Raw genomic sequence first — 15,929 nt, 5'->3', positions numbered from 1 at the left:
CAGAATTGGCAGACTGCCTAACAAACTTGCCTTTGTAGCCGAGAGCGCCGTGATGTTATGGGGACGCGTGAGGAAACTGCTGATCCACACGAGCACAACTGAAAGCCTGAGCTCACCAAGGGGTTCAGCCCTCACAGCCCAAGCTCAACGCCAGGGCCTACGTGGTACCGGAGACAAAAGCCTCCACAACTTCTCTTCTGGCTTCCACACGTACACGCATAACACATCGCACAGCACAACACACAAACCCCAAAAGCCAAAAATAAAGAGACCAAGAGGAAGTCAATTACTAATTTTAAGAGTGCTCGCTCCCCAAGCCAATGAGTCGGAGGCGATGAAGACGGGACAACAGCATCTTCACACAACAGGACTGACGCACACACAGATAAACTCACGAGGTTACGGCAACACGGCATGGGTCTGCAGGGCTCAAGGCAGATGGGGTCCCAGCACTAAGGTGGGAAAGTGGACACAAGCTTCCTCCCCTAACCCGGAAGCTACCTTCCACTGACAACCGCGTGCAAAAAAACATTAGTTCCCTGCAGACTCTCACTGAGGACACTAAGGCACCTGAGGCCGAGCCCCACGTCAGCCGATGGCGGCCAACACGGAATGAACGCCTGGTAATTCTGTAGACTTTTACTCTCACACTGTTGTGTGTGGGTATTTTCTGTTGTGTTTTGTCTCACTGGGCTTTTGCATCTACATGACAGTTTCTAATTCTGTTTTCATGGATTTTGGGTGTTTCTTCTGTTTTTGTTGATTTTAGATTTTTTATTCAGCTTTGCCTGTTTGTTTTCTAAAAAGAAAGAATATGGAGACGTGGGAAGGAATGGGAGGGGCCGGGGAAGGGGAAACTATGAAAAACATTTTCCAATAAAGAATATAGTCTTTAAAGATGTTTACAACTTGACTCATCAGTGAAAAAATATACCTAACTATATATAAGTATTGCCTAAATAAAGTGTTTAAGTCCATAAAGGGACAGTATATAAGTGCCAAAGACTGAAAGCAGCCATAGCGACTTACTGTTAGAAGGCAGACAGCAGAGAAAAGCCTACACTTGAACAGCATCACGTCGGGTGGCCTTGGTTTAAGAGAAAGAAGGTAACGGACTGTCTCGTCTTACCAAAAGACTAAGAGAAGACTTAGCATGCAGTGGTCATACATTGCTGCCTCAATTTCTCGTGTCTCAACAGGAATATTAAAATCACCACAGTGTAGCTCAGCTGTAGCTTTTCAAAGCGAGCAAACACAGATTAAGGGAGACTTAGAAACAGTGCCCGATGGCCACCGCTGGGGTGGGGTGGGCTCCGCCTTGTTTGTAGCTTTAGGTGTGGCTTAGTGTAGAAAGGCCTAGGTTCAATCCCCAGCAGCAAAAGCAAGACTAGAAAACTCTGGTGTCTCCCATCCAATCGCCTTCCTTCTAGGCAAGCAGCAGCAGGGACTGGCTCAGTGGTAAAAGTGCTTGCTGTGAAAGCAAGAAGACATGAGTTCAAATCCCCAGTACTCACATAAAAGCAGGCATGGCAACACACGCAGGGAGCAGCCCTGTGATGAAGTAAGTGGCCGGCCAGCCTAGCTGAGCTGATGAGCATCAAGCTCAATGAAAGGCCTCACGCTGCCTCACAGAAGTGAGGGGAAGGAAGGGACTGCGCAGCGTCCTCCTCTGGCCCCCACATGATGGAGGAGCACGCCGAAGAGTGAGCATTTGGGTCCCTGTTCTTAAGAAAAGGCTTCCACGGGCATTTTGACCCTGGCTTCACCGTTCAGATTCCTGCCCCCAGAAGTTAGCTGCATGTGATCGCAAGGCAGGATTAAGACAGACGTAATCAGTGTCCACTGCGATTACAAAACTTATAGACGTGAACTTCATCTCCCAGGAGACTCAGGCGTGGTAAAAGCACGGGCACTGAAAACACATTTCCAGGGGCCAGAGACACGGCTCAGTGGTTAAGAGCACTGGCTGCTTTTCCAGAGGACCCAGATTCCACTCGAAGCACCTACACGGTGGCTCAGACATTTCTAAACCCAGCCCAGGGACAACCAGGTGCACCAGGCATGCACTCGGTACACAGGTGTACATGCAGGTGAAATCCCAGGCATGCACAGGTACACAGGTGTATATGCAGGTGAAATCCCAGGCATGCACTCGGTACACAGGTGTACATATGCAGGTGAAATCCCAGGCATGCACTCAGTACACAGGTGTACATGCAGGTGAAATCCCAGGCATGTGCTAGATACACAGGTGTTCATGCAGGCAAAATCCCATTCAGAAAGAAAAGTTTCGTATGCAGTTCATAAACCACATAAAAGCTAAAGTATCAAAATTTACTACTAGTATATATATAATATATGATATAATATATATGATATAATATATATGATATAATATTGTTATTATATATATAATAGTTAAAACTGCATGATGGTATAGTAATATGAATAGCCTTACCATGTACCCAGATACTGTGCTGATAAGCACCTATCAATTCATTTAATGTCTCCACTTCTATAAGCAGGATATTGAATTCCCAAAAGGTCAAGTAATTTATACTCCAGCACACAAAAAACAGATATTAAAAACCTAAGCCCGTGATCAAAATAAGTCTCTTCTCCACAAAGGAGAAATTCCCGTTTTTGTGACTTCACGTTACTCCGTAGTTCTATCCTCATAAACTACATTAACTGTAGAATATTCTATTCACTTTAAATGTCAGCTTGCCACACTGGGGCGGGGGGACTCTTCTGTGGACATGTCTGTGACGGATGCACAGTCTACTGAGGCAGGAGGATGAGAGTGAGGGGAAGAGACTCTTCTGTGGACACGTCTGTGACGGATGCATGGTCTACTGAGGCAGGAGGATGAGAGTGAGGGGGAGGGGACTCTTCTGTGGACATGTGTGTGACGGATGCAGTCTAATGAGGCAGATGACTCACCCTGGCCCTGACAGCTCATGGGCCGGGCCCTGGCTGGCTGACAAGCTCCCACTCTGGCTCCTGCTGCTATGGACTCCCTGGGGCACGAGTATAACCTGGACTTGTAAGCTGGGTGAAGCACGTGCTCCCTTCCCGCGCTTTTCATCAGGATGTCTTATTAAAGAGAACGCACTGACGCCCTAATCCTTACCACAATCTATAAAGCAGTCGACTCGGGCCTAAACAGTTGTTTGTTTGGTTTTTAAACAGTGCCATTTTGAAAGCCACTCCACTTTTTACAGTGCTTCTGTACTTTCAGTAATACTGTAGAGATATCAGGATAAAACTAATTTAACCATAGACTAAATATCCCTTTACTATTTTCAACAAAGTGGTCAGACTAATTCCAAGGAAATCACAGCAAAAAAGAACGGCCTACATTGTCATGAATTATCAATGTTCCTGTCACATCCTCATGTATCTTGCAGACATTAGTCATATGCTTTCCACCTAACAGACACTGAGGAAACACGCTTGACTAAGGGAAAGGCAGTGGCTGATTCTAGCATCTCTTTTCCATTCAGGTAGGTACTTTTTCCTGTCTTAACAAAATTACCCCAGTTAAAATCCTCAGGACAGACTGGACAGGTGGCTCCGTGGCTAAGAACGTTTGCTGCTCCTCCACGTGCACTCCGTAGCACACACACCAGGCAGCTTGCACCGTGACCTTCCATTTCCATGCACATCCTCACTCTGTGCATCTACTGTGGTATTTTAGGTGACTGCTGCCTGCAGAAGAACAGGGGAACTACCTGCTCTCATGGGAGTGGAAACTGTAGAGCGAAGAATCTGAATGTAAAATATCCCTTTTGTAACTGCATTAAATTGCATTAAAGTGACTGAAAAGTGCCTGCCTTTATTCCTAGTACGGGGAGGCAGAGCCAGGTGGATCTGTGCGTTTAAGGCCAACCTGGTCTACAGAGCAAGTTCCAGAACAACCTGGACTACAAAGAGAAACCCTGGGGGATTGGGGGCGGGGGAGGGGGGAGTTATCAACCACTGAATTTTTTTAATTGCACGCAGATCTCCTTTTATGAAAGCTCTAAACGGGAAGGGAAATGAGGGGCAAAACTCAAACTCATTCAACTGCTGACAGAAAGGACGGACAACTGTCATCACAGCGTTCCTGTAAGTGTCCAGGCACAGCTCTGAAGGGGAGGAAGGAGTGCTGGTGACAAGAGAGGCAGCACTCAGCTCCCATCACCTTCCAGTCCTGGCAGTTCCTGTGCAGCCCTGACAGGAAGCCAGCCTTCTTCAAGCCCTTGCCATGCCCTCAATACACAAGGCCAAGGCGTTCCCGGACACCCAAAGCAGCAATAAAACGGGTCAGCAGGAAAGCAGAAGACCTACTTGCAACAACAAACTGTTTTCTTGCTTTAAAAAAGAGAAAAAGAAAAAGAAAAAGAAAAGGACTCTCATGATCTAGAAGGGAAAAATCATGGGAAATAAACTTACTTAAAATCTCATTGAAGGATTGGCTGCCCGGCCTTTCCAACACAAGTGTCAAGATGGTATGAACTCTTAGAAAGACTGAAATTAACAATGTTTCCAACTATGTAAAGGTGCTAATGTGCACATCAAGGATGACACCCGGGTGGGAGGGCACATCCTCTTAATTAATCAATACATCAAAGGTCCTGAAGCAATACAACTTAAGGATTTTCAGTCATAACAGTATAGCAGAACATAATTAATAAAGATGATTTTCTGATTCGATTTTTTGAAGTGCTAAGTATTCTCAAACCAAAAGACTTTAAGCAGACAAATAAATCAGATTTAATTACTTGTAGAACTAGAGCTACCCATATGTGCACTGCACTTAAAGACACCAAGGGAGCAAATGGCCAGCACTCACAGTGCAGGGGACACCGTGGACAAATGCCACCCATTTAAACTCCGTGTTACACAATCAAACTCTTGCTTACAGCACATTCCTTGACTTTAGGAGATTATGAAAACTTCGGTATCAATAAAAGGTTTCTGAATGTGCACTGGCTGAATATTAATCCAAAGCCAAGTGTGTAACGACTCTGAGCTGCTCCTAGAGGCACGGGCACTTGCATCACACACCTTGGCGGCCTTGGTTCTGAGCACACGCCATGCACTGCAAGGCCATCGCACCACCTAACACCGCACTTCTGTCTCAGTCACCGTGGCTCAGATTCAAGACAATCCTGTTATGAACTCCTCAAGTGTGTTTACTGAACATACAGAATTTCCTACTCTTTACAAACAATGGTACGAATGAGCTGGAGAGATGGCTCTATGACGGAGATCACTAGCTGCTCTTCCAGAGGTCCCGAGTTTGATTCCCTGCACCCAAGTAGCAGTTTACAACTGTCTACAAACAGGACATCAGCACTCTCTTCCGATTTCTCAGGGACTAGGCACACATGTGTATACAAACATGCATGCAGACAAAACACCACACACATACAAATTAGAATTAGAAAAAGGGATGTCTTTTCAGAGGCTTAATTTTCAAAAGTTAAATTAATTTTGACTTGGAGTAAGTTCTGAAGTCGTCCAAACATATGTCTGCCATGTGTACTATTTATTTATGCAAAGCAGCTGTCCTGGCTGGATCTGTGTCAACTTGACACAAGCTGAAGTTATCACAGAGAAAGGAGCCTCAGTTGAGGAAATGACTCCATGACACCCAGCTGTAAGGCATTTTCTCAATTAGTGATCAAGGGGGGAGGACCCAGCCCATTGTGGGTGGTGCTGTCCCTGGGCTGGTGGTCCTGGGTTCTATAAGAGAGCAAGCTGAGCAAGCCAGGGGGACCAAGCCAGTAAGTGACATCCCTCCATGGCCTCTGCATCAGCTCCTGCTTCCTGACCTGCTTGAGTTCCAGCCCTGACTTCCTTTGGAGATGAACAGCAATGTGGAATTGTAAGCTGAATAAACCCTTTCCTCCCCAACTTGCTTCTCGGTCGTGATGTCTGTGCAGGAATAGAAACCTGACTAAGACAGCAACATTCTCAACATTGGTTATAACACAAAATACTGATCAATTCTGAAACACTGTTGGAGATGCTGTATCCCCTACTGTACTAAATCAGCCAATATTAATAAATCCATCTCTTTGTAAGGTAAAATGTGCCTTTATCCCTGACAGTAAAATTATATTTATATAAGTGAATTGTTTTTAAATTTTATTTACAATTTATTATCAGAAATACTTTATCTCTCTATTTTATGTAATGATATGCCAGAGGTCATATAAGACTTTCTCAGGCTTTTGAAAAGAGGTTGTAAGAAGAATTTAGCAAACCCTGCTAGAGACTGGACAGAGGGCACAGTGGATGAAGTTCTTGCTGAGCAAGTGTAAGGATGGAGTTGGAATCCCCGAAAACCCAGACAAAGTGAATCCCAGCAATCGGCAGCTCGACATGGGCTCCCAAGGCAAAGTGGCTCGGCAGACAAGCTCGACTGGCATCATGGGCAGGTCCAGACTCAGCAAAAGACCCTGCCTCACAAACAGAATGGTAGGCTGATCAAGGAAGACTACCTAATCCCAACTGCAGGCAGGCAGGCAGGCAGGCACGCGGACACACACACACACACACACACACACACACACACACACACACACACAGAATCTAAATCCCAATATACTTTTCCAACTAAAGAAATAAGACTGAAAGTTAGTATAAAACAAATAAATGTGTGAACTGAACATGTGATCACACCTGTAATTCCACCACTCAAGTGACAAAGAAAATTACTGTAAATTCAAGATCAGCCCCATCTACAGAGGGAGCTCCCTATCAGTCGGGATCACATAGTGAGTCCCTGTCTCAAAAAATAAAATAAATAAAAGTATGCACCTAAATGCAGACGTACAAATGAACCCTTTCTGTACTGGTAAAGACTTGTTCTCGGCTCAGTTGTTGTTGTCACGGTTAGTTAGCCAATGAAGAGATTTCATTCTATCTTCAAGGTTGAATGCGAGAGAAAACAGAACAGGAAACAGTAGGTCAGAAAGGCAACCTAAAACCTTCTGCCCCCATCTTCACACAAAGCAGCAGTCTCTGTCTACATGACAGTGCCAGAAAAGTAGCACCACAGGACAAATGCAGGGTTACAGACCCAGTAATGCTGTATGAATACGATTTTGTTTAGCCTCAAGTGTGAGGGAAAAGGCTGCTTCACGCAGGTGAATATGATTTGCCTCACGCACCAGGTCACTAGCAGGGGTTGACTTTTGCCAGCTGCGGACAGTTAAATGCTGGGGACTCCGGAGAGTATAAATTAGAGAGCCCGGGAGAGCCTATGGAGGATGATGCCTGGCAGCTCCTGGGCGCTGCTGTTGCAGTTTCACAGAAGAAGGAAGCTGGGGACATCCTGAGGACAGAGACTGAACTTGCCTCAAGGAACCCACCTCTCCTAATCAGCAGGAAGTAGTCCATTTTGTGGCCGACAGAGATCTGTACCCCTCTTCCTCTAACCTTCTTTCTCCCCTACCTAGTGTGTGGGGTTAGGATTAGGGTGGACTAAGGGTCGGAAGTGAGGGAGAGGAATGTGTGCCAACAGAAAGTTACTTCCATCGTGAGGAGAGAACAACTATGATAATGCAACTGAAAATTTTAAAAAGCAGCATCAATATTCACCTTACACAGTAAATGCATAATTGATGCTTAATAAAAAATGGTCTGGTACTTGTTAAAACTGAGATTAAAGATAATTGCTTAAAATACATGTAAAGACACACTAATTTAAAAATTTAGTAGTCATTTATTTAAAATAAAATCAGAAATAACATCAGAATTGTAACTACTGTGAACAAAGGTAAAAGCACTGTTTTATCCCTCTGCCCTGATAGAACGTTAATCAGAAGTCCACACCAGATGGAAAACAGCATTTTGCTATGATGCAGCACGTTCCCAAATACGCAAAATGAAAACCTCATGAATCCAAACACTTTTAAAACACATGCACTCCCTTCAGATACATCTTCATGGAGGAATTTACCGTTTTGTGCCCGTTCTGGCAGGCCACGTGTAATGCTGTCTGCCCCATTGCATCCTCCACATCCACATCCGTGACGTGCTGCACCAGGTCATGGAGTAGCTCTGTCCTCCCATTCACAGCCAGCCAGTGGATCTGCAAAGCCGTTTTTTTATTAGCATTTGTACAAGAGTTTCACTAAAAATCAGTATATAAAGAGTGCTATTTCCCCACCCCCGAAAAAAAAAAAAAAAAAAAAAAAAAAAAAAAAAAGAGTGCTATTTCTCTACTGAGCACAACATTCAAACTACAGATACTGCAATAGCTTTTCCCTGCTTTTAAGTGAGAAAAACACATGCATCAAGATGTTGGCTATACCACCTATATTACAAAATCAAGAGTTTTATTAAAGGACTCAGTACCATAAGTGTCCTAGGCTTAGGTCACCAGATACTCTGCTTCTTAGATGGCACTGGCCTCTAACAGCTTATTGCTAGAGAAAATAGGTTAGTATTCTTCCTTTCCCAGAAGCAAATGTGTGTATAAATAAAACAACACAGTTCTTGTAGTTATAAATAACAACTATATCCTACACTAATAACAAAATAACAAATACACACACACACACACACACACACCACTAAGAGATAACTCTGGAAATTTCCGACTAGGAACAACAGAGGAAGCTGGGTGGAACAAACTGTAACCCTAGCGCCTGGTAAGTAGGAACAGACAGATCAGGAATTCAAGACCAACCTTAGCTACACAGTACACGTGAGTCTAGCCTTGATGACAAGAATCCCGGTGTCAAGAACACACCCTACATCCAGCACTGGAATGGCATAGGCAGAGGCCAGCCTGGCCTACAGAACAAGATAAAGCACAGCCAAGGCTATCCAGACAAAGCATGTCTCAAAATGCTTCTCTGTCGCTGTAATAAAACACCTACCTAAATCAACCTCAAGTGGAAAGCTTTATTTGGCCTTTGGCCTGCAGTTCACGTCACAGTCCATCACACTAAAGGAGGTCAGGACAGGTGCCCAGGCAGAAACCTGGAAGTAGGAACTCAAGCACAGACCAGCAAAGGATATTGCTTTCTGGCCTGCTTTCCCTGGCTTACTCACCTACCTTTTATATACAGCCCAGGCCTACCTAGCCAGGGATGGTACCATCTGCAATGGGCTGCTTCCTCCAAATTAATCACCAATCCAAAACAAAAAACAAAAACAAACAAAAAAAAAAACGAAAAAAAAAAAAAAAAAAAAAAAACAAAACGCAAAATTCTGTCCCTTAACCACACACAAAGAAATACAGGCAACAGAGTAAGGAGAGAAGCAATAGAGGCAGTCTCCCCGCAGAAGAGCACACCAATACAGGTAGTCCAGTGCCAAATGGTCAGCCCTGAAAACATACACACAAGTAACAGTAAGTGGGCTGAACAGGTTTAGTGCATGTGTGCATATGTGTATGTGCATGTGTTGTTCCTGCATGTATATATGTGTATGTGTGGGGGGGGTTGGGCTAATGTTGCTTATGTTAATTTGGGTCCCCAAAATTGCAGGAAAATCCACATGTCCCCAAGACACTGAGGGACCCTGTCTGTCCCCAGTTGATTTTGGTTGGTAAAAATGGTGAAGATGCCACAGCCAATGATAGGGCAGGGCAGACAGCGGCAAGACTTAGGATTCCCAGGCAAGGAACTGAGGAAGGAGGAGGAAGGGAGAAGAGCCGCCATGCTGGGAGAAGGTGGAGGGGAGGAGACAGTGCATCTGAGAAGGTGTGGGTCAGAGAGCTTAGCCACCATGTAGGTGCCAGAGTGGCTCCAAGAGGGCTGCCTGATTGGGTCATAGTAGCAGAGATTTGTTACTTCTTCATAACTGTAATGTTGCTATGGTTATGAGTCACAATGTCACTATCTGATGGGCAGCACACCTGGTATGCAGCCCTCCCAAGAGGTCATGACCCACAGGTGGGGAACCACTGTATGGCTCACATGCTTAGCACACTGAAGGCTCCAAGTTCAAGCCTCAGCACTAAAAGCTGGGGTGAGGAGCCCTGCCCCTCGGCTACTACAGCACCCGGGAGACTGGGCCCTGTCCCTCACCTACTACAGCACCCGGGAGACTGGGCCCTGTCCCTCACCTACTACAGCACCCGGGAGACTGGGCCCTGCCCTCACCTACTACAGCACCGGGAGACTGGGCCCCTGCCCATCACCTACTACAGCACCCGGGACACTGGGCCCTGCCCTCTACCTACAGCACCCGGGAGACTGGACCCTGTCTCTCACCTACTACAGCACCCGGGAGACTGGACCCTGTCCCTCACCTACTACAGCACCCGGGAGACTGGGCCCTGTCCCTCACCTACTACAGCACCCGGGAGACTGGGCCCTGTCCCTCACCTACTACAGCACCCGGGAGACTGGGCCCTGTGCCTCACCTGGACAACACAGTGGAGCTGTGCCTGGATGTGGGGGCTGCAAGTGAGCTGCCCGGAGGGTATGAGCCCGGGCATCAGCCTTGCTTGTCTGCTGAGTGGTGGCATTGAGGGAGAGATCTCCTCCCCGTTTCCCTCATCACCAACAGCAGGTAGGAGGGAGAGATGGCCCCAATGGGGTCATATGAGCAGGAAAGCTAGCCCTACCCCTCACCTGCTGCTGCACTTGGGAGGACAGGCCCCGCCCCTCTCACCTGGGCAGCAAAGAACAGACCCTGGTTCAGGTAAGCCAGCTCTCAGGGTGGAAGTATGGGAGAGCTGGCCCTGCAACTTGTCTGCTGTGTGGCAGCAAGGGGGTCGGGGGAGACACACACACACACACACACACACACACACACAGAGAGAGAGAGAGAGAGAGAGAGGGGGGGGGGCCCTTCTTCCATCCTCACCCTTGCCACCTACAGGAGGCAGAAGGGCAGGAGAGCTGGCAGGCTGAGCAGCTCAGATTCCTCTTGGGCCCACATCCGGGGCTGAGCTGGCCCGCCCAGCACCTACCCCACTGAGGAGCTGCTGGAGTGCATGAAGGGGCTGGTTCTACAGATCCAAAGCTGCAGGAGCTCCATGACACACAGCATCTGAGAGGAGTCCCAGTGCGGTCCCAGTACTGACAGAGTAACAGAAGCCAGAGGTCTCTCCTATCAGACCAGGGACTCTTACAATGAACATTTGCCAGCAAAACAGTGTGAACAAAAGAGTGTACATACTGAGGGCACACTGTGACACACCAGAGCTTCCACAATGAGATGTTCTTTCTTCTGCTGGGAAGGAGGTTGCAAGGGTGGAGGACTGGTAAGAGGGGCGGGACAAAGAACCAATAAAAAATGTTGTAAAAAATGGGGTGAGGAGCAAACAATTTCAGACTGTTATACGTGTTTTTCACTTGATTTTTTTTTCCATTACAAATATTAAGATACAATTTCCTGTCTTAAACGTGTAATCAGACTGATTACGTGTATCTATCAGCTTAAGGGAAATCCCATAAAGTAACCGTTAAAGAGCAGCTCTGAAAGAACCCGCCCATCACAAGGGAGGAGGGGAAGCTTGGGATGCTAGGAGGCAGGTGTTACTCGTTATCCTGCCAGATAATATGTGTTGTCACGTCAGAACAAAAGTCAGAATCCTGGGCAAGCCAGAGCAAAGCTAAGAGGCGGCGTGTGAGCGGGCGAGAGGTGGCGCGGGCTGACAGCGTCCTGCTCCTGCAGAGGCTCTGGACTCAGCCACGAGTGGCTCAGAGCCATCTCCAGCCCCAGTTCCAGGGAATCCAATTCATCTTCTGGCCTCCAATGGGACCAGGCACACATACGGTGCATGGACACATGCAGGTAAAACATAGACTAGATACAGTACAAAAACAAATAAATGTAAAAGGAGAAAGCATTTGATGTAGACAACAGAACCCCTCACAGGCTCCAGAACTGGCAGTTAGTGTGGGGCTCTTGAATTAAAAGATGGACTAAAAACCCATCAGTAGAAAATGTTTAATACGACTTGAGACTCTTAGATTCCCATCACTTACCAACTTTACAAAGACAGGGATGACAAAGTATTAATAAGAGAGTTGAAAACTAAGAGATCTGCAGATTACAGATACTAAGCACATGGGAGTCCAGAGCACATGACATGGATTGAATACAAGTTCACACCCTACAAACTGAGACTCTTGGTGTTCTCCAGCCAGCGCCTAGAGTGCTAACACCTTCCTCGCAGTTTCTCTAAGGAATGGGACTGCCTCAAAAGCTAACAACCTAAGGAAGGCAGCACCAAGGGAAGGCTCCACAGAGAAACAGCCAAACAGACCACGCTGCTCTGAAGCTCTAGTAAATAGAAACGAATGCAGGCAGGGCTTTTAAACTGCTTTCTTATGCATTTAATTTGAAAGACAACATATAACGCAAGCAAAAATAAAACCTAAAAGTAAAAGGAAAATGTAGTTATGAATATTAAACTATTTAATATTTAATATTTTAATACTCAGAAAAATACTGAATGTACCCTTTAAAAAAGAATGTTACACTAATTTTTGCAAAGGAAAGTGCAAAAAAATTCAGAAATCAATAGTGTGACAGGGACCTGAAAAATGAAAGGAAATTCAGAAGAGTATGTTGAAGAAGTCTCCCAAAAACACACAGAAAGTGGAGAAACTACAGAAAAGAAAGTGGTACTTTACTAAAAGTGACCCATCTGAGAGGTTTAGTATCCAAACAGTAAGAGTTACAAACAGGGATGAAGAAAACATCAAAGTCAAAATTATTGTAATGTTGTCCTGAGTTCCCATTCCACGGGTCTCTACATTAGCAGTGTCTGCCTGTTACGAAGCAAACGGATAAAACATCCAAACAAGACAAACCGTGACATTTCAGAATGCCCAGGACAAAGTAGACTACATACATTTTTAGGAAAAAGACAAACAACAAACAAAAACAGGTTTCATATAAAGAGTCAAGAAACAAAATGGTACCCAATTTAAAAACAGAATGTTTTAGGAATTATGCTTTTGTTTTATGGGTACTTTACAGCAGGTACTTTACTATTGTAAGTGTTCTGCTCGGATGGAAGGGTGTCCTGGAACTAGGAAGCCCAGGAACCACACAGCTCTGAGAGGAAGCCTCCTGAGCAGAGGCACTGCAGCTCCCCGGGAGGGGATCCCCAGCTGAGCCGAGGAACTCAGGAGCCTCAGCCCCGGTGCTCCTGCTCCTCAGCCCCGCTGCTCCTGCTCGTCAGCCCCGCTGCTCCCTCTCCTGCTCCCTCTCCTCAGCCCCGCTGCTCCCGCTCCTCAGCCCCGCCCCGCTGCTCCCGCTCCTCAGCCCCGCTGCTCCCGCTCCTCAGCCCCGCTGCTCCCTCTCCTGCTCCCGCTCCTCCGCCCCGCTGCTCCCTCTCCTGCTCCCTCTCCTCAGCCCTGCTGCTCCCTCTCCTGCTCCCTGCTCCTCAGCCCTGCTGCTCCCTCCTGCTCCTGCTCCTCAGCCCGCTGCTCCTCCTCAGCCCCTGCTCCCTCTCCTGCTCCCTCTCCTCAGCCCTGCTGCTCCCTGCTCCCTCAGCCCCCTGCTCCTGCTCCTCAGCCCTGCTGCTCCTGCTCCCTCCCCCCTGCTCCCTCCTCCTCCCTGCCCTCAGCCCGCTGCTCCCTCTCCTGCTCCCTCTCCTCAGCCCTGCTGCTCCCTCCTGCTCCTGCCCTCAGCCCCGCTGCTCCCCTCCTGCTCCTGCCCTCAGCCCCTGCTGCTCCCTGGGCTCCTCAGCCCCTGCTGCTCCCTCTCCTGCTCCTGCCTCCCTCAGCCCTGCTGCTCCCCTCTCCTGCTCCCTCTCCTCAGCCCTGCTGCTCCTGCTCCTCAGCCCTGCTGCTCCCTCTCCTCAGCCCCTGCTGCTCCCCTCTCCTCAGCCCTGCCTCTCTCCTCAGCCCCGCTGCTCCTCCTCCTCAGCCCCTGCTGCTCCCTCTCCTCAGCCCGCTGCTCCCTGGGCTCCCTCAGCCCCTGCTGCTCCTGCTCCTCAGCCCCCTGCTGCCCCTCCTGCTCCTGCTCCTCAGCCCTGCTGCTCCCTCTCCTGCTCCCTCTCCTCAGCCCTGCTGCTCCCCTCCTGCTCCTGCCCTCCTGCTCCCTGGGCCTCAGCTCCCCTCCTGCTCCTCCTCCTCAGCCCTCCCTGCTCCTCAGCCCCTCCGGCTCCTCAGCCCCGCTGCTCTCTCCTGCTCCCCTGCCTCAGCCCTGCTGCTCCTGCCTCAGCCCCATTCCCTGCCTCAGCCCCTGCTCCTGCTCCTCAGCCCCGGCTGCTCCCTCTCCTGCTCCTGCCCTCAGCCCCTGCTGCTCCCTCTCCTCAGCCCTTGCTCCCTGCCCTCAGCCCCTGCTGCCCTCCTCCTGCTCCCTCCCTCAGCCCTGCTGCCCTCCTCCTGCTCCTGCCTCAGCCCTGGGCTGCTCCTGCCTCCCTCAGCCCATGTTGCCCCGCTCCTCAGCCCCTGCTGCTCCTCCCTCCTCATCCCGCCTCCTCAGCCCCGCTCCCTCTCTCCTGCTCCCTGGGGCGCCTCAGCCCCGCTGCTCCTCTCCTGCTCCTGCTCCTCAGCCCCTGCTGCTCCCTCTCCTCAGCCCTGTCCTGGCCTCAGCCCTGCTGCTCCCTCTCCTGCTCCCTCTCCTCAGCCCTGCTGTGCTCCTCAGCCCCGCTGCTCCCTCTCCTGCTCCCCCTCTCCCAGGTTCCCTGGCGCCTCAGCCCTGCTGCTCCCTCTCCCTCCCCTGGCCTCCTCAGCCCTGGCTGCACCCCCTCCTCAGCCCCTGCTTGCTCCCCTGGCCTCAGCCCTCCCATGTCTTGCCTCAGCCCTGCTGTCCCTGGGCCTCAGGCTGCTCCCCTCTCCTGCTCCCTGCTCCTCAGCCCGCTGTTCTCTCCTGCTCCTGCCTCAGCCCTGCTGCTCCCTCTCAGCCCCAGCCCTGCTGCCTCAGCCCCGCCCTGCTCCCCCTCCTGCTCCCTCTCCTCAGCCCTGCTGCTCCCTCTCCTGCTCCCGCTCCTCAGCCCCGCTGCTCCCTCTCCTCAGCCCCGCTGCTCCCTCTCCTGCTCCCGCTCCTCACCCCCCCTGCTCTCGCTCCTCCCCCCCCCTGCTCCCGCTCCTCCGCCCCCCTGCTCCCTCTCCTGCTCCCGCTCCTCCCCCCCTGCTCCCGCTCCTCAGCCCCGCTGCTCCCGCCCCTCAGCCCCGCTGCTCCCTCAGCCCTCAGTCCCTCTCTTCTCCTCTTCACTGCTTCTTTGTTTTCACCAGGCAAATCTCATAAAAGATTTATTGAGGGTCCATGGTGTGGAGGGACACATCCCTGAGTGTCCCCCTGAGACAGACAGCAAGGTACTGAACAAAGGGCAGGGCTTATACAGGACTGAACTGGTATGGTTTCTTATTCAGGGATTGGTGAGTTTTCAGGCTCAGAAATTGATGGTATTTTTTTTAAAAAAAAAAAAAACCTGGGGATTGGTGGTTTTTTTTTTTTTTTTTTCATCTCTTTCCTGCATCAAAACATGGGCTAGGGATAGAAGTCCTTTCTGGCCACAGGCAGCTCTGACTAACGGCATCATGGCTGTGGAACTACTCAGGGAGGATGGAGAGGAGGTAACATCCTCTGCTCCTCCTGACAGCAGCAGATGGAGGAAGGGTGTTTTACAGATGCTGGCATTTGACAGCTCCTGTAGTGTAGTGCATCTTATGGCTGCAGGCTGGGACAGGAAGGAGGGTCAGCCTTGAGCACACTGCTCAGGGACTATATTGATAATATGCCTAGTGTTCTAACAGCGTAAGTGTACCAGATGCAGAGAGTTTTGCAAGGGTGTGACATTTGGGGTTCTAAAGACTTTCAGAGGATATATAAATGCTGGACCCCGACAGTGGGCTGGCTGATACAAATGCTGGACCCAACAGTGGGCTGGCTGGATATACAAATGCTGGACCCCAAGACTATACTTTCAGGGATCATTTCTATAGTTCGTTACAAATGCTGGACCCCTACAGTGGGGTGGCTGGCTGGACCCAACAGTGGGGGCTGGA

At 49.2% G+C, this 15,929-nt stretch overlaps 1 protein-coding gene and 1 pseudogene across 1 annotated transcript in view; one reads left to right on the top strand and one right to left on the bottom strand.

Annotated features, from left to right (window-relative positions):
- The window catches only part of Hace1 (HECT domain and ankyrin repeat containing E3 ubiquitin protein ligase 1), a 107,828-nt gene that overhangs the window by 67,323 nt on the left and 24,576 nt on the right, over nucleotides 1-15,929 (bottom strand). Inside the window, exon 6 of the mRNA XM_032899106.1 lies at nucleotides 7,958-8,089. Coding sequence (XP_032754997.1) covers nucleotides 7,958-8,089 — 132 coding nt within the window. The remainder of the gene's footprint in view (nucleotides 1-7,957; nucleotides 8,090-15,929) is intronic.
- On the top strand, nucleotides 15,836-15,922 carry LOC116897654 (annotated as a pseudogene).

Source organism: Rattus rattus, chromosome 3, assembly GCF_011064425.1.
Source record: "Rattus rattus isolate New Zealand chromosome 3, Rrattus_CSIRO_v1, whole genome shotgun sequence".
Taxonomy (NCBI): domain Eukaryota; kingdom Metazoa; phylum Chordata; class Mammalia; order Rodentia; family Muridae; genus Rattus; species Rattus rattus.
This window is presented reverse-complemented; position numbering and strand designations above follow the sequence as displayed.